Consider the following 27,400-nt stretch of genomic DNA (forward strand, 5'->3'; position numbering starts at 1 on the left):
AAAAGTCCTGATTTCTAAATTTGACTTAAGTAAAACTACAAAAGTATGAGCATCACAAATAAACTTAAAGTACAACATGTAAAAGTACAAGTACAATATGTAAAAGTACTCTCAGAATAATAGCAAGCACATAAGTATTATCAGGTCATTGTACTTCAAGTATCAAAAGTAGTACTTAATTCTCATAGTATTATATTATTATTTGTATTATATTATCCTGTTTTTCTACATGTAAGAGCATTTCAGTATTGTAGTTTGTCAATGGAGCAATTTATATATGTGAAATACTTTATAGATTAGTGGTACAGAACTGCATTATACCATGTATGTTTTTGATGTACAAAGTAACTAGTAACTATGAGTGTTATATAAATGCAGTGGAGTAAAAAGTACAATATTTGTCTCTGAAATTTAGCCGAGTTTAAGTATGAAGTCGCATTAAATTAAAATACTCAAGTAAAGTCAAAATATGTCAAAATAGTAAATGTAATTTCCACCACTGGTTATGTAACAGTTTGATACCAACACACACACAGTCATGTACATGTATGTGGACCCTGTGCTCCCAGGCCATGAATATATGTAGGTGGAATGTTGCCTCATGTAAAAGGTCAGATGCACTGCACTGTACCTACAGTACATGTATGCTGAATATCCATTAATGAACAGGCTATTCTAAGCATGTTCTGTTCAAACATTTGGAAAACAAAGCCTTGGGTAACAGTGTACTAATAATTACTGAGTAAATCAATTAAAGCCTCTTCCTATAGAAGGATAAACGCAGCTGAATGCAACCAAGTGTGATTCCATATGTATTCAAGGGGAAATCAAAGAGCTGAGGAGGGGTGAATCAGAGCACTACATTATTTGATTTCTTACTGTGTCACTAGGTGGCGCTGGGGAGACACTTATTATAATCAACATCTCCAAATATAGTTACCTCACTTTGTACAAATGATGTCTTAATTAGGTGCCATTAGTTCTGCACGCTTAATGTTAGGGATGTCATGCTCTGCGTGTTTTTACTTAGTAGTTCATGTAAATCTGCCTGGATTTCAGAATCAGTATCAGAATCCTTTTATTCGTCCCACAGAGGGGACATGTACAATGTTACAGCAAAAGTAAAGATAGAGACAAAGAAATAAAGCACTATTATAGGGCATGCACGTAATATTTTAAAGACATCATTTAACTTTTTTCAATTTTAAAAGTAGAAATCCGGGTACATTTCTACTTTGAAATCTTATTTATAAAATAAATTAAGTGTGACATGTAAACAGTGGTCAAAACATATATTTCACAGAGTAACTTACAGATTCTTGTTGCAGTATTACAATTGTCAAACTAAGAAGGCAGCCAGTAATAATAATAATTCGAACTACGTACATATTCGGTGGTGTAGTCTTTGTTTTCTTGTATTTTTTTTTTTTACAGCTAAATGGAAAACAACATCTCCAGATTGTATTTATTTTTGTGAACATTCCTGGGCCCAAACAATATGTTTTTTAATTTAGTACCACAACACACCAGAGGATGGAGCCAGCCAGCACGAGCGTCTCCTCCACACCGCTGCTGCTGCTAAGCGTAAAAGGGGCGTTTCGGAGCTTGGCAGCCTCTCTGCTGGCGGTGCCAGGTGTGTTCAAACCTGTAGCAGACAAACGCACCTCGCGGATGTCTCACGGCTCAGTCACCGTGGGCTGGATCTCAACAGCATAAACCGCCAACCGGTGATCGCTGCCTCCCGTCTATTTTCAGCCTGCCGAGGGATTTCTCGTTGACGCACTACATTTCAGCGACACAATCCACCGCCGAGTGAGTAAAATCCTCTCTGTTTACATTTAGTTTTAACGACTTAGCGTCTGGAGGCTTATCTGGAGATGCGGATATGCTTCCAGAGTAGCGACGGAGAGCATGGCATGAACTATTCCCTTTTAAAAAGCATCTAGACGCCATCAACTCTGCAGTTTTACGCACAAGGAGCGCTTGGAATTATTGCTTCCCAGACATCTGTACGGACACCGTGGGATGACAACACACTCGGGTTGAAAAGCAGTGTCCTAAATGTCAGGGAGATGAAATCCCCCTCAGCAGAAGCTCTGGAGAATATCTCAGGAAGGTTTATTAGGCCGCGTCACTTCGCCTTCATTTAACAGCAGCGAACCGAAGACACTGTTAGACCGTTTAGTTGTTCGTGAAAGGGAGTAACCATGTCCAGAACACTGAAGAAGAAGAAACACTGGTCCGGTAAAGTGGTGGAGTGCGCGGTGTCATGGGGGAACCTGGGGGACTTTGGCACCGTGGTGGAGGTTCTGGGTGGAGCAGAGCTGGGCCAGTTCCCATACCTGGGCCAGATGAAGCTGGACGTGCTGGTGTGTCACGTCGGGAAGCTGCCCTACTACGGGGACGTTTTGCTGGAGGTGAACGGGACGCCCGTCAGTGGACTTACAAACCGCGACACCCTGGCTGTCATCCGCCACTTTCGGGAGCCGATCCGCCTGAAGACGGTCAAACCAGGTGCGTCTCCTGCTTTCTTTTTACAAACGCTTCCTCCTGCTGCTGTGTCACCTGAGCCCCACCTGTTTGTAAAATTAACGTTGTGATATGTGGCGGTGGCACCCACCAAACACTACAATCCTCTTAATCATACACAAAAATATCCAATCTGTGATCACCTGAGGAAACGCATCCTTTATTAGTATTCAAATCCACTCTTACATGCTCCTTCCTCTATAACCTAGGTGTATTTGTCTCCTTATGGTATATCAACCCATCCATGCCAGATTAAGTTCACTAAACCATTTCCAAATCTGATCAAAAGGTAAATACAGTGAGTTAAGCTCCATCCATGTGATCTGTTGTCCACCTGCAGGGACTGCAGAGGAAAATGTGCCTCTGGCTAAATCTGGCACATGTTCATGATGGTCTTAAGTGCTCTTTAATGTGCATTGAAACTAAATAGAAATTCCTGTACACTTCCCATAGATGATATCAATGACTGCTACTGTAAACCTCCTTCGGTCCCATGCCATCTAATTGGCCCATTCTCTCACCGCCTTCTCAGGGAGATCGAGTAGTGATAATGGTAATAATGGCATGTAGCCCAGTTGGAGCCTTCCAGACTAAGTGCACTTACATGCATAAAAAGAAGGCCTAATTACTTCCTCTGTTATTCCGCTGCCCGTTGGCCACACCAGCCAGAATTGCAGCCCCTTGTCCTTCTGCATCTAGCTCTCCAAAGATGCTGGCTGCAACATCCAAACACTCTGATAATAATGTCCAATAGCTGCGAAGGTCTGAAGCAGCTGGTTCCGTTTACTGGTGATGGAGATGGCCTTACATTGCTTGTATGCAGGAGCTGGAATGTCTAAACAACATCTGAGTGCAAAGGTTACAGCAGCAGCTGATAGTCCCACCTCAGGCCAGGATCCCTGAAGATCAGATGTGCACACGCCTACTTATTGTGTTTGTGGTCTTTTTCTAGGAGTTTCCTGTATTTTCTTAATAAACATTGTGTTGATTTTGACATTTTATATGCAAACAAGAGGTGTGTGTGTGTGTGTGTGTGTGTGTGTGTGTGTGTGTGTGTGTGTGTGTGTGTGTGTGTGTGTGTGTGTGTGTGTGTGTGTGTGTGTGTGTGTGTGTGTGTGTGTGTGTGTGTGTGTGTGTGTGTGTGTGTGTGTGTGTGTGTGTGTGTGTGTGTGTGTGTGTGTGTGTGTGTGTGTGTGTGTGTGTGTGTGTGTGTGTGTGTGTGTGTGTGTGTGTGTGTGTGTGTGTGTGTGTGTGTGTGTGTGTGTGTGTGTGTGTGTGTGTCCGCCCGCCCGCCCGCCCGGATAACCAAGGATGATTAATAAAGGGCAGGGAAAGAGAAACCCAAAGAGGGAGAGACAAAAAGAGATGGGGAGAAAAATCGGCTCTGCCTTTGGCTCCAGGCTTAACTCCCACACAAGGCTCCTTTTTTCCCTCTTTAAATCTCACAGGGAACTAATAGGTGGCAGAGATGGCAAAAAACCTCATCACCTTTTCCCTTCTCTGTCACTCTTACCTGATTGGCCTATTTCCTGCCGTATGTAATGTTACAACCAACGTGGATCAGCTTTGCATGGGTCTGTTTGCCTCACAACTCCCCCCTGGCGCTAGCATACAGATGCGGTTGTTATATTGTATGATTACATATTGTGTACATATATATGTGTACGTCTGCGCTGTGTGTGTATACATCCCTGTGTGGAAGCCTCATGTTTAATTCACACCTCTTGCATAATTGAGTTGGCGAGTGGATTTGCTACAGCCTGATGGAGGCAGTGGGCCTGGAGGATCAGCTGTTACCAGGAAGCCCAGGAATCTGCGATTGACATGACGGCGCCCCGGCAGCGACGGACAGCCTCTCTGGGTCTACCAGATGTCCCCCCCCCCCCCTGCACTCTTCACAAGATCCTCTTGTGCTCCGCCTGCCTTGCCCTCTGGTGCTGGTGCTTTGCTCCTGCTGCTGACATCTGGGAGGAGCAGAAGAGGTTGTACTAAAAAGACTGAAACGTTGACTTTAATTAAATGTATTATGACACCACATTTCACATAACTGTATAAGATTAGTTAAAAGCAATATTAAGTTGAACCGTTATTTAAACTTAATATTATTATTACAGTAATGCGAAATCTGTTGACACAATGCATTTAATTAAAGTCAACATCTCAGTTGTTTCTGTATAGAGAGGGTGCAAACACCAGACATGGGGATTTGAGGCGTCGATAGGGAGACAGGATGCAAGATACAAGTCTCGATGGAGGCTATTATCTATCTGAGTCATTGATCTAAACTGAAAGAGTTGAACACAGCACTCACTTTCTGCTTCTGGCGCATCATATATACTCCCCAAGGGCCGCCAAGAGGCTTCTCTCACATGCATACATCCTCACGTAGATTCCTTTTTACTGTTGGAAAGGAGGAGGTTCACACCTACACCAAGACTTCACAATGTACTGTGAGGCGCTCATTTCCATGTTATCTTTGATTAAGCTGAGAGATGCCTCTATTAAAAGCCCGGCTCTGTGCTCGGTACAGGAATCTATTTGTGCGCGTACCCCCAGCTAAGAATCGGAGGAAAAAAGATGCGTGATGCAAAGCTTCCTGAATGGCATCCCAGAATTCCTTTTTTCTGCTGTGCCTCCTATATGTTTGCTGCTTCAATCACGGTGCAATCTAAACATACATGCAACCTGTAGCCATGTATCTGCAGCTGAATGGATGATGTCTCGAACATCAAATGAATAATTCCTCAGTGCAGTAACACAGTGCAGCGAGTGAAGCAGAAGCACGCTTTCATTTGATGATTTCAACTTGCTATGTGAATGTGGAAGCGCATGTGTACAAGCTCTCTTTTTAAATGCGTTGCTCTGCAGAGTCATAGCTGTTTGTGTCTCAGTCAGACAGCTAGGTTTTTGTTGTTGTAATATGATCATGAAATCTAACCAGTCACCAGATTGCAGGTTTATTTAAATACAATTGTAAATAATTAATAAACTCAAACACCTTCGGGGTTGTTGAGATAACAGCATTTTATTCAGAATCAGAATCAGAATACCTTTATTAGTCCCACAGAGGGGACATTTGCAGCGTTCCAGCAGGAAAGAGCCACAGACAGCTTAGTGTTGCATATCTTACATGCGTTACAAAAAGTACTAAGTTATAATATAATAAACAATATGCTAAAAAAGTACTAAGTTATAATATAATAAACAATATGCTAAAAAAAGATAAAAAGTTACATAACTATCAAAAACAAATCAAATCTACAAATCAAATCCTGTAGCAGTTCTTAGGATTTAGCAGCCCGGTATATATTACAGTTATTAAAGATGGCATATGTTTATAAAGTATATATTGCACATATTGCACATAGTTTGACGGTATTTAACAGCAGCAAGTTACACAATTTACAAAATACAAGATACACCTTGTAACAGTAACAAGGGTTTAGCAGAAATTACACAGTTATTAACGGCATATATATATATATATATATATATATTGATTTAGCGACCAGGTATACATTACAGTTATTAATGGCATATATATATTGCATATATAGCACATATTGCACAAAGTTGGTTTGTATTTAGCAGCAAGGGGTGTTATAGTCTGTGTTGTGGTGTGTGTAGGAGGGTCTATAGGGGCAGTGCTGGTTGTAAAGTCTGACCGCTGCAGGAAGGAAGGACCTGCGGTATCTCTCCGTGAGACCGCAGGGGTGCAGCAGCCTGTCGCTGAAGGAGCTGCACAGTGAGGACAGGGTGTCCTGGAGGGGGTGGGACACATTGTCCAGCAGGGAGGACAGCTTGGCTGCCATTCTCCTGTCTCCCACCACCTCCACAGTGTCCAGAGCGAGGACTCCCCAGGACAGGGATGGCCTTCCTTACCAGTCTGTTCAGTCTCTTCCTGTCAGCAGCCGAGATGCTGCTGCCCCAGCAGGCCACACCAGAACAGAAGCTCCACAATCCCACACAGCTCATCTGCACAGGATTTGAGGAGCCTCGAGCTGATGCCATCTGGACCCGCCGCCTTCCTCGCCTTACACTTCTGCAGCTCCCTCCTCACCTGCAGGTTGTGAGGGACAAGGTGTCGTCAGCGGGTGGAGAAGAACCGGGGTTGATGTGAGAAGTGTCTGTGAGCTGATGGCCGGGGGCTGAGTAGAGGTGGGAGAGGTAACGGGGCCATTTCCAGGCAGTGGGGACAATGGGGGGTGCAGCAAGGGGGAATGGGTCGGGGGGAGGCGCATGACTGATCAAATCTGTTGAAGAAGATATTCAGGTCGTTTGCCCACTGGTGGTCCCCCCTGACCTGGGAGTCTGGCTCTTTGTAGCCAGAGATGGTTTTTAAGGCCTCTCCAGACTCCAAGGGTTAGGAGTTGGTTAGGTTGGGAGTTAATAGTAATTTTTGATAATTGTTGATGTGATAATTAGAGTGTATTCAGTCAGGATGGCATCATGCATCTGTTTCCGTAAGCTATAGTTAAAGAGGCAGATTCTTAATTACCTTGAATGCTGTAGTAAAATAGAAATTGAAAACAACATTGCTCTAGTTTATAATTTGGGTTGTCAGCTTCTGCTCACACATCACCATATTTTCTATTACCTGCTGATCATGCCAATAAAGAAGAAAGCAGATTGACATGAGTCCCAAAGACCTTGAATGAAACTGCAATAGTGTGTGGGTTAATCTCATTAATGCACCTCTCATATCAGGAAGTGCCTCTCAGTGAAATCATCCTCTTGACAGGCGATGCTTTTGTCACTGTAAAAAGATTTGTAGTCGGCTGCAAAAGAATGAGGATTGATGGTGAGAGTTAGAACCCAGCAGCCAGGAGAGTGGTCGAATGACTGAAGACATCTGTTCGGTTCGTGCCTTCGAGATGTTTCAGCTGGATGGAGAGGGGTGCGTTCACGTACGCTGCTCATATCATGGCACATAACTCTTAATAATTTAAGCCTTTTTTCAAGTACATTTGAAGTGATTATGACTGTTTTTCATGCAGACTCAATACGATGCCGGATAGGTTTGGTTTTGCTAAGATTGGTTTATGTTTGGGAACTGATCCTGCTGTTTTGCTATTGGATTATAGACGGCTTGGTTCTTATAGTTTGTGCCTCTTTTGTGATTTTAATTGCACCGCGGCCCAGTCTGCATTAGTGTTGTCACGATACCAACATTTTGGTTTCGATACCGATACCAAGTCAAGAATTGCGATTCCGATTCTTTTTCGATACTTTTCTTAAAAAAAGGGAAACACGGAATATCGGCTTTAAAATTAGGAATAACAGATGATTTTAGCAGTCAGAACAACTAAAGCAGCAGGTTAATAATAACAGAAACGCCAAAGAGTCACATCTAATATAAATATATATAAAAGCATTTATTTTAATTGTGTAGCAGTCAGTTTATCATTCTGGCAGCACTGTTGAGCATTTTGAAAATGTATTTTCATGCCTCTGTGCAAGGCTTAGTCTTTCTATCTGTATAGCCACTGGTGTAAAGTAACTAAGTTCATAAACTCAAGTACTACTTGGGTACAATTTTGAGATACTTGTACTTTATTTAAGTATTTCAATGTTTATTTTGCTACTTTGTACTTCTAATCCACTACAGTTCAGAAATAATGGTGTACTTCTACTGCACAACAGTTCAGAGGTACATGGTGTACTTCTACTCCACTACAGTTCAGAGGTACATGGTGTACTTTCCTCCACTACATGTATTTAATCCCTTTTTGTTACTTCACAGATGAATGATGTGAAATCTAATCAAGTGTTGAATCAGACTTTAGTTCCACCTGGAGTAAATCCACCAGCTACCCTGCAGTCTCCAAAGTACTTCAAACTAGCTGCACCTCCACCAGCTACCCTGCAGTCTACAAAGTACTTCAAACTAGCTGCACCTTCACCAGCTACCCTGCAGTCTACAAAGTACTTCAGACTAGCTGCACCTCCACCAGCTACCCTGCAGTCTACAAAGTACTTCAGACTAGCTGCACCTTCATCAGCTACCCTGCAGTCTACAAAGTCATTCAGACTAGCTGCACCTTCACCAGCTTTGAGAACACTTTCATGATCAATCATTATAAACATATCATATATATTATTCTGAAATGGACCAATCTGCACCATGACTACTTTTACTGTCGCTACTTTAATACTTTTACTTGAGGAACATTTTGAATGCAGTACTTTTACTGTAACAGAGTATTCCTACACTCTGGTGCTTCTAGTACAAGACCTGAGTACTTCTACTTTTACTGTCACTACTTTAACTATATTTTGATGATAATACTTTTGTACTTTTATTTGAGGAACATTTTGATTGCAGGATTGTTCCTACATTCTGGTACTTCTACTTTAACTCAAGTACAAGACCTGGGTACTTCTACTTTTACTCAAGTACAAGATATATACTTATACCACCTCCGTTATAGCCTATGAAAAAAACGAATAGAAAACGAAGGCTAAAGCTAACGTTAGCAGATAGTGATGCTAGTTTGCTAGTTACGTTTGCTCAACGATAATATTGCGACAGAAACACTTTTCAGTGCACATCACGCTCTGCTGCTCCGACAGGGAGCTCTGCTCTGAACACCTGAACGGCCCGTTCACAGACTTCTGGCGTCTTTTTTGTCAACAAGCCGAGGCGCAGCGGCCATGCTTCTTGTTTTCTCACTGGCAGCTAGCGCGTGGCCGCGTGCACGAGAGAGAGGGGAGGGACTTAGAGCGTGCTTGAGAGGAGCGGGGACTGCAGGCACGGCTGCAGTGCAGGGAGTGGAAGCAGAGCGCTGAACACACACGGCTCTTATTAAAACGGCGCTTTTTCACAGGAGTACTTTTCCCCGTCATTCTTAAAGTACCGATACTAAAGAAACGGAGGAACCGTACCGTTTTTAACGGCAGGGTATCGCGGTACCTTTCAAGTATCGGTACACCGTGCAACACTAGTCTGCATGTTACTGTAGGTTCTCTAAAACTGCTTTCTAGGCCAGGCATCCCTTGGATAAATAAAAAAAAGTAGTTCAAGTTATTACCGTACACGCAATGGATGGTATGGATGGTGGTAGTATATTCTCAGGTGCCTCATTCATAATTTACAGTGTGGAATATAAAAGGAAACTTGGCCAAGACTTTTATGAAATATAAGCAAAATATTGCATCAGGCAGTCGTCTGCTGCTGTATTTATTGAAACTCCACAGCTCTAATGTGCACCTTCTGTGTATGGAAGAGCCTAAAGGACCATACCGGTGTGTTTGCATGTTTCAGCCCATTAATTGTAATAATGTATATTACAGCTGATCACTTTCCTGAAGGCTCAATGTGTTATACCTTTCAGGCCATTACCTTTTTCAGTTTACTACAGTCCTGAAAATCACTCAATAGTAACCTTCATTTAGGTAAATAATACGGCTGCAAGATAGGAGAAAAATATGCGATTGCTTTGTTGAATATAGAGATAACAATATGACTTGCCAGAATAAAATGTATATATAGAAGAAAATGCTTGCTGAATTTAAAAGACTGAAAGATATTTATTTCCAACATGCTTTATTGAAGACATTGATTGTTCTGAACACGAAAGGCACCAAAAAAAAGCATTAGTTACATTAGTTTAAAGTGCCATGTCCTATCGATTTTCTCTTTCAACCAAATCAAATTATGCCTAATTGCAGTATGGCGGTCTTTCTCATTGTGTTTATTGCTGTAACTTCATATAGCAATGACAATAAAAAAATGTATATTTTTCAGCACTAATATATATACCATTAAAGAGGCCATATTGTGCTTTTGGGGGGATTTTCTCTTTCCTGTGGTTTGTTTTTATTTATGTTTTTTGTACATGTTAATGGTCTGCAAAGGCTAAAATCCCAAAGTTCCTCAGAGGGAGTTTATCTCTCACACACTCACCCTCCCTGCTTGAAACACCTCCATTGGACGCCTTTGTTTAGTTCAGTAACATAATGACATCACTACGTAACACTTACGTGGCTAGCGCTCCAACACCTTGTATGTGACCTTGTAGGCTAAGGGGCGAGACATCTCTTAGCGGTTGACCAATCACAAAAGAGGCGGCAAAGTAACCAATCAGAGCAGACTGGGCTCTGGTTTTAATCAGAGGGTGAAAATAGGTGTTGCAGTACAGGTAGTATGAGAATATTAAAGTCTCTTTTTGAATATTAAAGCATGTAAACATGTCACAGTTGAGGCACAAAATACAAATGATACCTGAAAATGAGCAGAATAGGGCTCCTTTTTAATTATTGTATTGTTCCCATAGTTAGTTATGTGTAGCAATAAAGCATAGATTTGCCAATCACAACTGCAGTTTCGCACAATGACAACTTAATTTTGCCACATTGGCATAGGGTTCAATGTGATGGATTATTTACCACAAGCAAGTTGTATGTCTCTGCAAGACTTTTATTCCTGGAAACACCAAAAAGAGATTAGAAAATAATTACCATAAAGCTTATTTCAAGCAGGCGCTGGAGACTTCACTGTGGGGATACTTAACCTCTACCAGTGTTTGAGATAAGAAGCGCAGCAGAATTACTTGATCGCAAGCCCCCCCTTTTTTGTTAACGGCACCGTCTCACTGGCATGTCACCACACTCATCAGCCAGCGTGGTTTGTTTGTGCTGCACACTTGAGCAAAGACTGTCAAACTGTAAAATCCAAGGCGGTTGCCACAGTGCCAGAGCATGACAATTAGCAAAAATGTCATTCCAATGCTGGATCTCCTCAGCCTACTTAACTCGTCTCATTAATGTCTTTCTGACTTTCATAGCTGTCTCTCTGCATGCTCCCTCCCCCGGTTACTTCCAATAAGAAGGATAGAATGCTATTGAATATCGTCTTTCTTGTGGTGACTACGCTAGTTTTTGATTACATAATTATTGTGCAAATGTGTAAATCCCTTAACCAAAAGCCCTTGTAATAAATTGTGATAGGTGGAAATAAGAGTATGCTTATTCGTCTGTCCTTTTTAAGTATTTATTTGGAACCAATACATGATTTCTTTTAAATTCTTTGGCCTTTCGCCATATCATCCTACAAGGCATTTTGTTGGTAGCTATATAGCTTGTTTGTCCTCTGTGACTTCCATCAAGCATCTCCCATGTGTGCCTGAGGCAGCTGTCAGCAGACTTGTAGTGAAGTGCTGCTGCCTACACACACACACACACACACACACACACACACACACACACACACACACACACACACACACACACACACACACACACACACACACACACACACACACACACATTTCACAAAGTACATATAGCAAAATCTCCATCTTGATGCATAATTTAAATTAAAACTGTGCGACAAAATCATATTTTTTTATGACCTGTCTGACTGGTAATTGAATCTAAAGGGAAAAACATGAATTTAGTCTTTGGAGAACATAAATAGTGAAACAATTATTGCATATTAGTATTTGTGTAGTGCTTTTATGTCTGTGCTGTTAGTCATACTGCACCAAAAATAAGACTTACTTTTGTTATTGGCAACAAAATCCATGCCAGCATTAATTACTTTTTGTTTTGCAATAAACCCATGACGCTGTTACAAAGCAGAGCTGCCGACCTCCCAGAGCAACCTAGCTGTTAGCCCACTCTCGCATGCCTTGCAGCGTGTTTGTGTGTGGGGGGGGGGGGAGTCGGTGGGAGAAGGCAGAATACAACTACAAAATAAACGAGCGTAAAGTTGCTCCCAACCCTACTCCAAATCCTCAATAATTCATCCATACTACAGCTGGCTATTTCACTGATGTGCATGTGTCTGTGTGTGTGCGTGATGAATGGTGATATCAGCGTAGAGTGGTAGCAATGCATGGCTCCCGGTCCCTAGCACACTCATTATTCCCACTTTAATCCAATTGGCGCTGCTCTTCTGGCACACTCTAGCAGCACCTGCATTGACCGCAACGTAAACAGCCTGCTTGATATGTTGGTTTGGAGTTGGAACTCTATTTTTGAAACTGATTGTAAGTGTGTTTCACTATGATTGCCTTGTAGATGTGAAATCGGTGTGCAGTTTTAAATTATTTTCAATTTGATTTATATTCAGTTCGATAATAGTGTGTAGAACAGCATGCAAATCACAATTTATATTTTATTTCATCCCATTCCAAACAACCATCTTAAGACTCTATGAATTGCATCTTCTGGTAAGCCTTAACTGTTTTTTTTATAATCCTGTCAGTTTGTCACTGCTGAATTCTGCTAACACATAAGAAAAAAGGCTGTAAAATGTACGTTAATGGGTTGATCATCCATACCCCTCTTAAAATTCACTGAACTGGAAGGCAATCCCTTATATCGTTTGTCCTCAGGCCACCTATAGAAATACATGTTTTAAGCATACAAAAGAAAAAATACATTACGATCTTTTGTAACAGTGTGAGTACTGGAAGTTGTGAGTGTTTAATTAATGAGATACGTGTGTGTGTGTGTGTGTGTGTGTGTGTGTGTGTGTGTGTGGGTGGACTTGTATTTATGTTTTTGTGGGGACACAAGCTTTTTACACATTCACATTATGGGGACTCAACTTAATTTTGAGGAAAATGTGACCATATGATCACATATAGTCATTACATTTGATGGAAGAAGAATATTTTCAGGGTTAGTTAAGGAGGCCCAATTATGTGCATGTAAATGGTCTGCAAAAGCTAAAATCCCAAAGTTCACTCCAGAGGGAGTTTCTTTCCCACATTGGACGTCTTTTTTACTTCCATAACATAGTGACATCATTTATGTAACACTCACGCTTGTATTGGCTATCGCTCCAACACATGATGATAGACCAAGGGGCGGTACATTTCTAAGCGGTTGACTATTTGCAACAGAACCAGCCAGCTACCAAATCAGAGCAGACTGGGCTCTGGTTTCAGACAGAGGGTGAAAAGAGGTGGGTCAGCACTGGCAGTATGAGAGCAATAAGGAACCTTTGAACATTAAAGCATGGAGACCTGTCGCAGTAGAGGCACAAAATACAAATATGGACCTGAAAAAGAGCATATGTCCTCATTATTGGGAAAATTATCATTACTCTTACATGAAATTGCACTTTTATTTAGCCTTTATTTACACAGGTTGATCTCATTGAGACACAAGGTCTCATTTTCAAGAGAGACCTTTTTTCAACATTTACACCTGTTCATTCACCTGTTCATTTTCACTACCACACAAAGTTACAGACAGACAGGACACTAAACACAGAGGCAACACTAAAATACAACATCGTAAAAAAAGTAGTCATTGAAATCCATATACATTAGTCAGATATAGCAGGTGCAAACACCCACAGATGATTTCTCCAGCTTGCACACATCCTGGTGTAGACATCCTTGCACACATCCTGGTGTAGATGATAGCTACTTTTTTATATTAAGAACATCTCCCATACATATTTCAGACCATAAGTAACAGGAAAAAATACATAAAATGTTATTAGATATTGGAAATTTGGGAAATAAATAGTTGCTTACTTTTGCCATTTCCAAGCAGGATATGGGTAGGAAAGGGTCATGTTGAAGTAAGAGAAATCTAACAATTATGACTTTTAGGAAAGAAAGGATTATGGCTAGAGATCGGGGAAGTCTCTAGGAAATGAATGTAAGTCAATATACACTACTAACGCAAGCAAACAACATAATCTCCCAACTGAAATCTAGGCTACATGGCCTATTATGGAAATGTGCTTCTTCAACATGTTCTAATTGTATCGTCTATAGTAGCTTACAGTATCATTGGCCATAAAGCTGTTGAGCATATAAATATAATTAAGGTGTTGACTAGGGATGGGTATCGTTAGGATTTTATCGATACCGATACTGCTTATCGATACCGGTATTTTTCGATACTCTTATCGATACTTTTCAATAATTTGGTGTTCAAAATTATAGACATGATTACAAGATGTGAAGATTAAACAACAGTCATTTTATTGTAATTTATTTAATTTATTATTTAATTTTTTTAATGTCATACCAAGCAGTGTAGGTATGAGTGTGTCTCTGGAAGGGGGCGGTAATTAGGGGCAGTTCATAAATCAAACTGCATAAATGTAAACATGACCATTATTCAGTTAAAATGAGACGCTGCGTGCGCACCTCCTAAACCGGAAGCTCCGGTCGCCGGTCGGTTAACCATTATAATCCGTTTATTGCGTTTTATTATAATTCTAATGATGGATTATCAGTAATCATTTTAAAATTACACAGACATTAGCCGCGTTCACACTGCGGTACTTTTCCCACAAAGGTTCATGCGAACTTAGTTCATGCGAACTCTTTAGTTCTCATGAACTAAGTACAGATCGCGTTCACATCAGAAAAAGTCCCTGTGGGTGGATTAGGCAAATGAAGCCGCTGACGTCACTTCTTCTTCTTCTGCTTTGGGTTTACTGGCAGGCCGCAACCCACTTCACGGTGTATACTGCCGCCCAAAGTCCCCGGCCGGAAGTCGCCGGAGTTGGGGAAGGCTTCAGTAGAAGCTGCTGGGAGTCCCAGCAGCTTCTACTGAAGCCTTCCGAGTAAATCGCCAGAACGCCGACACCTCCTCATCTCTACCGCTCCCATGTTTTATTTTGTGTTGCCATAAGTTAGTCTCTCTGCGTTTCTGCGCTGGGCTAATGCTAATGCGAGGATAATAAAATGGCGGCTTCACAAAACTTTTTGGGAGTTTTACGGGGCGTGGTTTGCAATTCGCCCAGCCAATCAGGAATATAGCTCTTTTCTCAAAAAAGAGCCGCTCGAAAGTCCCTGCTTTCTAGCAGGGACTTTCGAGGGGATTAAAAGGTTCGCATGAACTACTTTTAGTACCGGCTCTTTTTGGTGTGAACGCGAGCATGAACTAAGTTCGCATGAACCTTTGTGGGAAAAGTACCGCAGTGTGAACGCGGCTAATGCGAACCTTTTTACCCCCTCGAAAGTCCCTGCTAGAAAGCAGCGACTTTCGAGCGGCTCTTTTTTGAGAAAAGAGCTATATTCCTGATTGGCTGGGCGAATTGCAAACCACGCCCCGTAAAACTCCCAAAAAGTTGTGTGAAGCCGCCATTTTATTATCCTCGCATTAGCATTATTAGCATTAGCATTAGCCCAGCGCAGAAACGCAGAGAGACTAACTTATGGCAACACAAAATAAAACATGGGAGCGGTGGAGATGAGGAGGTGTCGGCGTTCTGGCGATTTACTCGGAAGGCTTCAGTAGAAGCTGCTGGGACTCCCAGCAGCTTCTACTGAAGCCAGTCCCCAACTCCGGGGACTTCCGGCCGGGGACTTTGGGCGGCAGTATACGCCGTGAAGTGGGTTGCGGCCTGCCAGTAAACCCAAAGCAGCAGAAGAAGAAGAAGTGACGTCAGCGGCTTCATTTGCCTAATCCACCCACAGGGACTTTTTCTGGTGTGAACGCGATCTGTACTTAGTTCATGCGAACTAAAGAGTTCGCATGAACTAAGTTCGCATGAACCTTTGTGGGAAAAGTACCGCAGTGTGAACACGGCTATTGGATCAACTGTTTGTATGCCCTTGAACACAACTTTTGATCACAAAACGGCAAAGGTAAGACATAATTATCATCATGGCTACATAAAGTGAAGTTGTTTTCTTGCTCTTTCCTAGCAGCTAGTTCAGTGAGTTTTGGTCGTACAGTGGTGAGACTTATACCAATGGAATCTGTGGAATCTAAGCTTTTAATTGTATGTCGTTTGTGCAGATAACATGATGTAGAAAAGATCGCTTTTGCCAGTTATGTGCTAAAGTAGCCTTTAGCCCGTTTCGCTAAGTGTTGATTTAGACTCTTGGTGTTGGACTTCTGTTCCGTGTAAGTCAAATGGTTAATATCGTCTGTTAGCTGAGTTTCTTCCCGTTAAGTGGGTAGGCATCATTAATAGGTTGTTAAATGTTAAGAAGCCTTGAGACCAGTGGCGGCTGGTGGAAAATATTTTAGGTGGGGCTGTGGAAATGGTGACCAAACAATACTAGGGGGGTCTGGGGATGTTCCCCTGGTAAAAGAAATTGAGTAAAGACCCCTTAAATGATGACTTCTGGTGATGTTAGAGAGGGGGGGGGGGGGGGGAAAGGACAAATTGAGGCTTAAAAATATGAGAAGACTGATCAATACCTCCATAATCTTAGTGGTTTGCTATGAATCTTCCAAAACTGTCCTGGACATAGTTTCAACAGTATAAACTGTGCAACAGTACAGTATGCCCACTGTTACGTGCCGTAGTGTGTGTCTGTGTGGTCGTGTGTGTGTGTTTTTCTCTCTCTCCCTCTGATTGTCCTCAGGTGTAGCCTCTTCCCAGGTGCTCCTAATTTACAATCAAGGCTTCCATATAGGACCGGAGGAGGACTGCAGTGAGGCCCCTTCTTTCTCTCCTTCTCGTCTGGCTGCATGTGTGCAGCCTGTCTCTGTGTGCGACCCAGCATAGTTGTGTGTTGTTTATTGTACGTTTGTTTTGTAATTTGGCTGGTGAGCCGCCTTACTTATTGACGGATTAAAACCTCACTTAAACTCCTTCCGCATTCAGTTTCCTCTCCTTTTTCTCTCGTCCGGCTATCTTGTGTGTCGCTACTTCCCTTGGTACCCCTAGCTCTACAAGGGAACGTAACACCCACACAAACTGCAGAACACCGGGGCTTTGGGAACACTCAAAATTACTTTAAATGATTTAATTCCCATTTAACCTGTTTTTTTCTCACGAAACTGTGTCTCAGGGCTTCTTAAAATGTAATAAATAGAGCCGGGACTCGATTAAAAAAATTAATCTAATTAATTAGAGGCTTTGTAATTAATTAATCGAAATTAATCGCATTTTTAATCAAATATACCTATTTGACCTGAGAACAGTGAGAAGCAATTTTCACATGGATTTTACTCCAAGTGGTCTACAGTCGAGTGCAATCCAGTGAGCCAGGGAGTTGGTTATTTTCTCAGACGTGGACTTACTTATCCTGGCCCTGAAACCAGTCATCTGGTTGAGTGTGGGTTGGGTCAGGGTGTGGTTCCTTGCACTCGGAGTCGGGCTAACGTCCACGCTAGCTGCTACATGCTTTGCATTTAGGTGATACTTTAGGCTTGATGTGCTGCGATGATATGCAAATTATTTTTTGCATAATTTGCACACAACCGTGCTCTTATCGACGCTTCCATCCGTCCGTTTTTTAAAACAGAATTTGAATTTCCCATCCATGGGGCCGACCAAAGCGGTCTCATCAGCTTGTTCGTTCATGTTTGACTATTGTTCACCGTGGTTTGTTGTTGTTTGAAGTCCCATGCTGAAGTCATGAACGTTAGTTGGTGCTCCAGTATAATCGGTACGCCTGAAACTCATCCAGTAAGAAACGTTCCGCTGTGCAAAAATAAGTGCGATTAAAGTGCGATTAAAATGCGTTAATTTTTTTAACGCGTTAATCTTTGTGTAATTAATTAATCTTAATTAACGCGTTAAAGTCCCGGCCCTAGTAATAAACTATTCATGTGTCCTGCTCATTTAACAGGAAGAAATTCAGCTAACTGATGATATGAACCATGTTTACCGAAACAAAACACAAGTCTCATAAGAAGCGTCTAAATGAGCCCTGAGCGAAAAAATGCTAACGCACTCTAGGTATAAATCAATCGATATACTTATCGGATATGCACAAACAAGTTTAGCTAACAAGCTGAGATTCCACAGATTCTAGAAATATAAGTATCATCACTGAGCGATCAGAACTCGCGACAGGGGAAGCAAATACAGACATCACACGACGTAGCTTTAGGTAGCAAAACACCTAAAGCTATGCTCACCTTTTGCTGTTATTCTGATCAAAAACGCGGCTGAAGGTTAATCAGGTTGCAGGTCTCCCTTGAAAAAGAGATCTATGATCTCAATGGGACCAATCTGGTTAAATAAAGGTTTGAAATGAAATGAAATGAATCCATAGGTTAATCCAATGTGTCTGTCACTTTGAAAAAAGTATTGATAATCCATAATTCCATTTTTATGTAAAAAACTGAGTTTTCATTAGCTGCTAATGATAGCTTCCAGAGTGAATGACAGCTTCCTGTGTTGTCTCCTTGGAAATAATCCAAACAACTCACAGACTGCACCGGGCGCTGACGTAGGCGCCCTGTGACCATCAGATTTGACAACGCTGATTGGCTGAAATTATGTTTTGGCGGCATAGTTTAAAGATAGCAACAGAAGAGAGGGTAATGATACACGGGCAAGGCCAGGCAGGAAACATGTGACTTATCAGTAACTTTAGACATCGTAACACAATTTTAAACGAGATTTTATTGTAGATTATACATTTTACTGATACCAATTATATAATATTTACCTAAGATATATTTTTGGGAAGAGGGGGGGCGGCCGCCACTGCTTGAGACGCTGTTTCATGCAAGATGTTGCATCTGCCCCCGGGAGTCTCACAATAATAAGAGCGCTGTTAGGAGAGATGATGAGTGGCATTCACAGTAGCCAATCAGAGGGGTACTCAAACCGGATACGTCCCACGGGATGAGGGTTCCCAACCAACCAGAATTGTTTAAACTAAGGAAGTAGCGTAATTCATATACCGATAGCAGCACCGTTTGTCCAGCGGCTTAACGGTATACCGATACCGTCCAATCGGCTACCGGTACTGACGTAGTACCGGTCCGCGATACCCATCCCTAGTGTTGACAGTATGTTGAATTACCTCTGCGATAGTGCTTTTATTTCTTTTTCCTCTGTGGCTTCAGTCCAACTCCAATTAAAGACTGCATTGTCGTCTGAAATGCCTGTTAGCGCTCACATTATAATATAATGACTAATTCTAAACATGGCCCAGTAAATATGTATTTATAAAGAGGGTCATAAAATCATTTATTGCATTTTAGTTAGGGGGGGGGGGTTTCACTGCCGACTGAATAGACGAGGAGTAATGAATATAGAAAGTGGTTATTTTTTGCTTTGACCTGCATCCTATCTGCCCTCATTACCCACTGTTCCTTCTGCCTGCTGTGTGGAGAGCTGGTTTCTGTTCATCTGCCCATGGTTATATCTTTGAGATATGTAGTTTTTTCAATCTGTGATCGAAATTTCAATGTCATTCACATTCATACATTTTTTCTAAATATATCATACATCTACAATAGAGTTCTGTACCCATACAGAAGTCATCCAGATTCTTGGTCCTAAAATCCCTGTAGCTGATACTATAATAAAAAGGGATTAAGTCTTATCACGCTATCCCCCTGGAAACCGCAACCCCTTAAATATGTAATCGTCAAAATAGGATCATAACAGAAGCTAAGAAATCACCAAAATATGTCCGTATGGGATGTAGCTACAATCTTAGGGTTTATCTTTAATGTGATTATTTTTTTTTTACACTTTTCTTTCTCCAGAGTGCACCAGTCACATCCTGTATAATCTGAATTCCGTTGTGTGTGTGTGTGTGTGTGTATGTGTGTATGTTTTGTGGGTTGTTTCTTGGTTGATCATTGTGTCTGAGAGAAGATTGAAGGGGACAGTTGGTGAGCAGTCACTCCTCTGTCTGAGCGCCTTGTTTATTTAACCACAGGCACAGCAGCCATACGGCGGCTGATTGACCCAGCACTGTCATGAAGGACGTTATCTTTATGCAACGATGACTGCTACACGCCATAGTCCCCCCCCGCATGAGCTGCGTTCAGTGATTGCACACTTGGCCAGCTTGTCACTCCCCACTCTCCTATTATCCAGATGTGCGATATCCTCCGACTGCTGTTTATCACTGCAAGATTGGGGCTCAGGTCACCTCCAGAAAGCTCACAGGTAATGGGCCTTGACATCTGAATTAGTCTGCTCTTTCAAAGGATGATTAGGAAGCGGCTTAGGATTCTGGGGGGATGTTGATAGGCAGACATACAGGGGTGAGGGGGGGGCCGGCGGGGTTGCTGCCTCCTAGAGCTTCAGGATAGGAGGCCTGCCAGTAATACAGCTCATCATGAAGTCGTCACGGTGTGGTTTTGCAGATGACCGAGGGTGGGATGGAGGGGGTAACTGAGGCCAGTGCGATTATGTGTTTGCACTGGTGATTTAGCCACTTGAAGTAAATGATTTTCATAGGCTGATTTAGCACTCATAAACATTCTGAGTATCACAGCTTTCAAATATGACGCCAACATTTATTTTTTTCCTGTCAGTGTGGCTGGCTAACCCAGCTGTTTCGCTCATCCCTTCCCCATATCTTTTAATATTCCTGGGGCGTGTGATTCTCTCTGTACTTGCGGCGGCAGCGGAACGGCTGGCTTTGTAGAATCTTAATAGCGGTGAGCTAGCGCCAAGCTTTCCACTCGCCGCTTGCTGCAGGCGTGTAACTGAATGCCAATGAGACATTAGGTTCGTGGCAGGCTGGATCATGCCGAGCGGTGGCAGGCGGGATCAGAGCCCCTTTGCCAGGTGAGGAGCGCAAACATCTGCTGCTCCCAGAGGCTGCACAGCAAGATGCGTTCGGGGTCTCATGGTTATCTCAGAGCACCTAATTGCCAGCATACGCCCTCTCTTGTGCTTTTCTGTCAACAGGGAGATAATCTAAGTGCATTCTGTTCGCCGCTGCTTCACCTGTAACATACTGCCCTGAGAACGTGCAAGTGCTAGATGAGACTTGTTAGATCTTGATTTAGTAATGACACAATGATGAATGACACTGGAGCATGGGGTACAATGGGTGCTGCCAAACAGAGCTATCTTGGATCGGGCTGTGCGATGTCGAGAAAATCAAACATGACAGTATTTTTGAACAAATATCAGTATTGCAACGATATTTCATGGTTGAGCATTGGTGCTTTCACAACATATTTAATAATAATAATATATTGGATTTTTTTGTTGTGGTATTCAGCTTTTCACATGTACATATATAGACATATATATATATATAGACATGTGTATATATAGACATATATATATATATATATATATATATATATAGACATGTATAAACAATACAATATTCTCTGTAAGCTTTCTAGTGAAATCACAAATCAAACGGAGGCAGGCCTCACTGACCTTCAAACATGCTATAACAGTAAGAAGATAAACACGACCAGGGTTATGCAACTTATTCAAACAAGGGGGGCATAGAACAAAATAATAAAAATAAAAAGACATACAAATCCTTTCTAGAGAAATGATGGTCGTATTGGTGTAATACATTGGATATTTATAGCACTTTTCCTAATGCCCTAACCCTAACCCTGCATTTACTCAATGATTGTCATTAATAATGTGGATGTAATAAATGTTTGATAACTAGACAAGTAAATACAAATACAATAAAATGTCAGTCCTTTATGTTGAGAAAATGATAATACTTTATTGTAATGCAGTCCTAAAACCAAGAAACTATTATATTAGAATATATATATATTTTAGATAATATATAGACTCATATCACAATATCCATATATTTGCCTAATAAGCCTTGATTCTAAATGAACAAATTATTCTTTATCTTCTCTTCTCCATGATTATGTAAATTGCCCTTTCCCGTGAGTCAGGCTTGGTCATCAAATAAGGACATATTTCCTCATTTCCAGAGTATAATGGCATCTAATGATATTTGCCTTTTTCTGTGTTTGCCTGTGGTGTTATTTAATATTGTGATGGCTTTCAGACAAAATGAGGAATAGACAACACTTGGGCAATATTACAATATTAAAGATTAAGACAATATATTGACTCATATCACAATATCCATATATTTGCCTTATTCTTAATTACCATATACTTCTCTTCTCTTTTTGGTTCTGTAATTGCACTCTCCTCTTTGGGTCAGGCTTGGTGGTAAATATGAGGATATTTCTCATCATTTCCAGGCTGTGATGGCATCTACTGATATTTGCCTTTTTCTGTGTTTGCATGTGATGTTATTTAAGCCTGCATTGTATTGACTTTCTTTGAAGCAGCAGTTTTTATTCAAAGATAATCTCCTCTCATTTGGTCATCACCAAAACATATTTATTGCCTGTGTGTATACCATTTTATGATGACTGAATAAACAATACATCACTGGGGATTGTATTGCAAAACCTAATAACCTTTTCATACCTCATATTGTATATTGTATATTGTGTGTGTGTGTGTGTGTGTGTGTGTGTGTGTGTGTGTGTGTGTGTGTGTGTGTGTGTGTGTGTGTGTGTGTGTGTGTGTGTGTGTGTGTGTGTGTGTGTGTGTGTGTGTGTGTGTGTGTGTGTGTGTGTGTGTGTGTGTGTGTGTGTGTGTGTGTGTGTGTGTGTGTGTGTGTGTGTGTGTGTGTGTGTGTGTGTGTGTGTGTGTGTGTGTGTGTGTGTGTGTGTGTGTGTGTGTGTGTGTGTGTGTGTGTGTGTGTGTGTGTGTGTGTGTGTGTGTGTGTGTGTGTGTGGGGAACATGGCATCTTCCTAATTATGAAGGTGACACAGACAACACAGGCTGTTCACAGCAGCACATGACCTGTTAGTGTACTATAAATGGAGAGCTGTAATGCGTTGGACTCCTGTAAACACACACACACACACACACACACACACACACACACACGCGCGCATTAATCCGTCTCTCCTGCAGCATGCACATGGTTCTCCACATGACGCAGATGTCGCTAACAGTGGGATGGATGCAGAGGCCCAAGTCACTGCGTAATCTGATTACTTGGCTTCACACAGTCTCCCGGGCGGAGTGGGGGGGGGGGGGCGGGGCATCAGGGAAAGGACAGATGGACGAGCCATGGTTGTTAACAGCTGTGGTTAACTCTGTTGTGTAATATACAGTTGTGTTGTTCAGGAAGAGGAAGGCATGTGATGGTTACAGCTAGGGGTGTAACTAACACATTCATTATCAATTAATCTGCAAATGTCACTTGATTATTCATTTCATCCATGAAATGTCAGGTAGGGGAAGATGTCTTTCCAAGTTTCTTAAGGTCAAGGTCTTAAAGAAGCCCTTTTATGCTTTATGTGGGGAATTATTTTTCTATCCATTGACTGTTCAAAAAGTCACTTTTTCACCTCTATTTTCCACTGCAGTGTTTTGTAATATATGTTTGTATTTTATTAAAAACTTGGCATCAAACTTGGCATTACAGAAACATTTCTCCCATAATTCGCCCATGCAGTGTTTGGCAGTTGTTTAAATATCCGATGTGAGATTGGCAATGAGCGATACGATCCATAGAGAGTGAATTAGTGGGAAAATATCAGATTACATGAAGCAAATGTTTCACATTTAATGCATTATACTAAACAAAATGGAGAAGCAGAGTGGCTCATGCTGATTAACATCACATCCATCCTGCTTTTAGCCTTGCGGGCAACACAAATATGACTTCACTGCAGTTTGTAAGCATAGCAACCAGAGTGGACGCAGCTGCTGGAGGAGCTCACTCAGATCTGAAATAACTAGATGAGCCCTGCAGACTGATTCATGATTAAATCTTCCCCTCGTCACACAAACATACTCATAAAGGGACATATGGCTGCAAAACGTATCCAACACAACCTCTGCTATAAAGCAGTTTATTTAAAAGCTCACAATGCTCCGCCTCCTCTGATGTGCTATTGCTTTTTTGCAACACCAGCTGCCACTGCTGCTGCTCACTGCACATGTTATGAGCTAACTCACCTGCCAGCAGTCCGATCACGTCTTCAGTATATATTTCTTTTGAGCAAGTGAATGTGTTCTGGCCTCTACTTGCACTCGGTGTGGCAGCAGGAGTCTCCTGTCCTGCTGCTGGCAGTGAGCAACTATAGTGTCTTTTCCCAAAGGGCTCGTTTCACTGAGAGTGCAGATGCCGGGAATTACTGCTTCACTTTATCAAATTAAAAACATTCGTTGCACACATTACTATACATAATGTGAGATGGTGTGCTTGGAAAAATGTGCTATCTAACGTTACTAGGTTGGTGGAAGGCTGTTTGACTGTTCTCTCGATGATCATTTGGGACGTGTCTGCTAAGCCTAATTTCTGATGTTATGCTGCTGCTGTGCAATTAATTAACATTTATATTAATGAATGAATTGATTTCTTCTAGTGGATTATTTTATGTGATGTGCATTATGATGAGTTCATCCTATTAGTTTAGTGATGGGATAGAGTATAAGGGAGCAGATTTAATCTTTAAGACACATTTCTTCACTTATTATTTTCTTAGTTTCTTGTTCTTTTCCTAAAATCTCCCCCAGTTCTACTCGTTGAAAAACAGATTTTTAACAACCCTGCTTTGATAAAACTGATTGAAGTTTTTAGGGTTGAAGTCCATTCCTGGCAGTCTTTAAAAGTTCAGAAAAAAGTGTTAAACTGTGATTAATTTCTTATGTATTTATTCTTTATTATTTTCAATATAATAATAAGCTTTCTTTATTCAAATTGTTGCTCTGTATAGTGACAATTACTGTGTAACTTTGTTTGTGATAATTCTGAACATTTATGTCTTTAATGAATAAGAAATCTTAAACAAATATAAAAAGCATTTCAAGTGCATTTCAGCACAAGTATGGTATGGAGAAACAGATGTTATAGCACTTAATTAAAAGCAATCTCGAATACAACTTTCATTAAAGTCATGACTATTTCTCTGGGGATTATGGAAGCTGTCTAACTGTGTTCAAGCTTTAAAGACAGTCGGCAACAATGAGTCTTGGTACTCAGAGCGGAGCGTATCTGACTAATTCAGACTCATAAATATGAAGGAAGCTTTCCCCAAAGTGGCCGCTATGAATAATGATAGAGCAGTGACTAAGCCTTTGCATGTCCTGATAAGCAGACCGGCCTAGGCATTCAGGCTACCATGATGAGTCAGGTATTTCACTTTTTTTTTATGCATCAAGATAAACAACTGTTGACATCAAAAAGATCTGCGCTTTCAAACAAATTCCTATAATCAAGTAAAGCAGGTTTCAAAATGTTTCAAGTCCCAACGTGAAAGCAAGCAACATGCAACGTTTGTTTCTTGCAACATAAGTGTTTGAGAACGTTTTTTTAATAGTGTGGATTTAAAGAGACAGCCATCACCAGTTTGACATCCCACTGCGTCTGCTTCCCTGTTGTGTTTACAATCTGTGCGAGCTTTGAAGGTTTGTTTATCTCAGGAATACAACTTCTTTGATTCATCTGCATTCGAATGATCTTTAAATCACGAAAATTCATTTCATATTAAATGTCAGTTGCGTTGCGTGTATGCATTCAGTGTGTGCGCGGACACTCCATGTCAGCCTCACTGAATTAAAACGTGTCGTTGTGCTCAAACAAGCAGGTGCTGCTGACAGGCTTTTATCCTGTCTGAGCTGCAAAGTGGCCAGTAATACTCTTCAATCGAAACGCTCTCTCCTCCGCCAACTTTTCTTCTATTGTACAAGGACTTGCTTTCCTCTGCTCTGTTGCACTTTGATCCGAGTGTCTGCAATTTCATACGCATCGCCAGTGATGCGTTCACAAAGTGCGGTTTTACCTTTGAAATTTTGATACAGATCCGGCGACTCCGTCTGTTTCTTTTCTCGTGTCTGACCTCAAGTTGTCTGTAGTCTGAAGTGGAGGCCTGTTGTGCTGCAGAAGGAATTTAGTCAGGCATCAAGTTGGCTCACATAACTATTGTCTTTATTTGGAATGCTGAATATTTAATGGAACTTAGGACCTTATTGTGTATTGATATACATTATCTGGGACCGGAAAGTTTGTTAGTGCTTCAGTTAACCATTGTCTTCTTGATCAATTATCAGATTTCGTTTTAGTTTAATGTGAGATCCTAAAGTTGCTTGTTTTGTCCAACCAAGAGTCAACAACTTAAAGGTATTGAGTTTACTAAAAAAGTTTGCTTTCAAATTTAGAAGAAGAAAATGACCATTTATTAATCCCTGAGGGGAAATTCAGTTTTGCACTCTGTTTGTTGAATTCCCCCTTTACAGTACACCCTACAAATACACAGAAATGCACGCACTTGCACAAACACATGCATGTTTCAGAGAGGTGCCAAGCGAAGGGCAGTGCCTTGCCTAAGGACACATCGGCAGTGCAGAAGGGGATTTAGCTACCAGTCCACAATCAATCATTTGTTGTTCTTGAACCAGCAACCCTTCGATCCCAAGCTCAGTCCCTACAGACTGAGCTACTTCTGCCCCTGTTTAAAAAGCTGGAGGACATATACTTTGACATTCTGCTTTAAAAAAGACTCTTAATGGCAAAACTCAATTACTTTAAAGTCCATAGTTTTTTATAATAAATCCAAAAATATACCAATGTGCCACAAGTATTTTTCCGTTACGTTTTTTGAGAAAGGTCTATTGAAACATTTAAAAAGCATGAAATAAAAAAAAATCATGATTTTCTTAAGAAAGACAAACTTAAAAAAAAACACTGTAATCCACCATCTCAACAGATTTGTTAGATTTTACACCGGCGGTAAGAGCTGAGCTTTGGCGCCTCAGGCCAGATGATGCAGAGTGCACCATGATCTCTCCTCTGCTTCATTATTCTCAGCCAGTTTGTGTTTGGACTTGGCCGACAGTGACCCCGAGCACCGGTCTGTCTGGATGTCTGTTTTTATACCTGGCTGAGCAGCCCTGCTGTTGGCATTCACCCACACATGAAATTACATACAAACAAGTCCAAAAACATCACCCGGCAATCACACACACATTTGTATAGAGACACACACGTAGCTGTCAGATTGGACCAGGTGAAGGTGGAAGTCGGTAAAAAGCCGCCCAGGAAGCTGAGGTTTATTTCAATGTAATGTATCCAGGACGACATTTCTTTTACTTTGAAATAAAGCCTGACATTAGCAATATTAATGTTTCTTGAGGACATCACTGTGGCTGTCAGCAGTTTGGCTTTCAAACTGTTAATAAAACAGTTGAGGCTTACTCTGGGTGGA

The 27,400-nt window shown here is 41.4% G+C and overlaps 1 protein-coding gene across 3 annotated transcripts in view; it reads left to right on the forward strand.

The window, feature by feature from the left end:
* The first annotated feature begins 1,633 nt into the window (after positions 1 to 1,633).
* magi3b (membrane associated guanylate kinase, WW and PDZ domain containing 3b) overlaps positions 1,634 to 27,400 on the forward strand; it is a 193,281-nt gene continuing 167,514 nt past the window's right edge. For all 3 annotated transcript variants that reach the window (XM_034083232.1, XM_034083233.1, XM_034083234.1), the window contains exon 1: positions 1,634 to 2,514. In XM_034083232.1, the coding sequence (XP_033939123.1) occupies positions 2,208 to 2,514 (307 nt within the window). In that variant the 5' untranslated portion in view covers positions 1,634 to 2,207. The remainder of the gene's footprint in view (positions 2,515 to 27,400) is intronic.

Source organism: Pseudochaenichthys georgianus, chromosome 5, assembly GCF_902827115.2.
Source record: "Pseudochaenichthys georgianus chromosome 5, fPseGeo1.2, whole genome shotgun sequence".
Taxonomy (NCBI): domain Eukaryota; kingdom Metazoa; phylum Chordata; class Actinopteri; order Perciformes; family Channichthyidae; genus Pseudochaenichthys; species Pseudochaenichthys georgianus.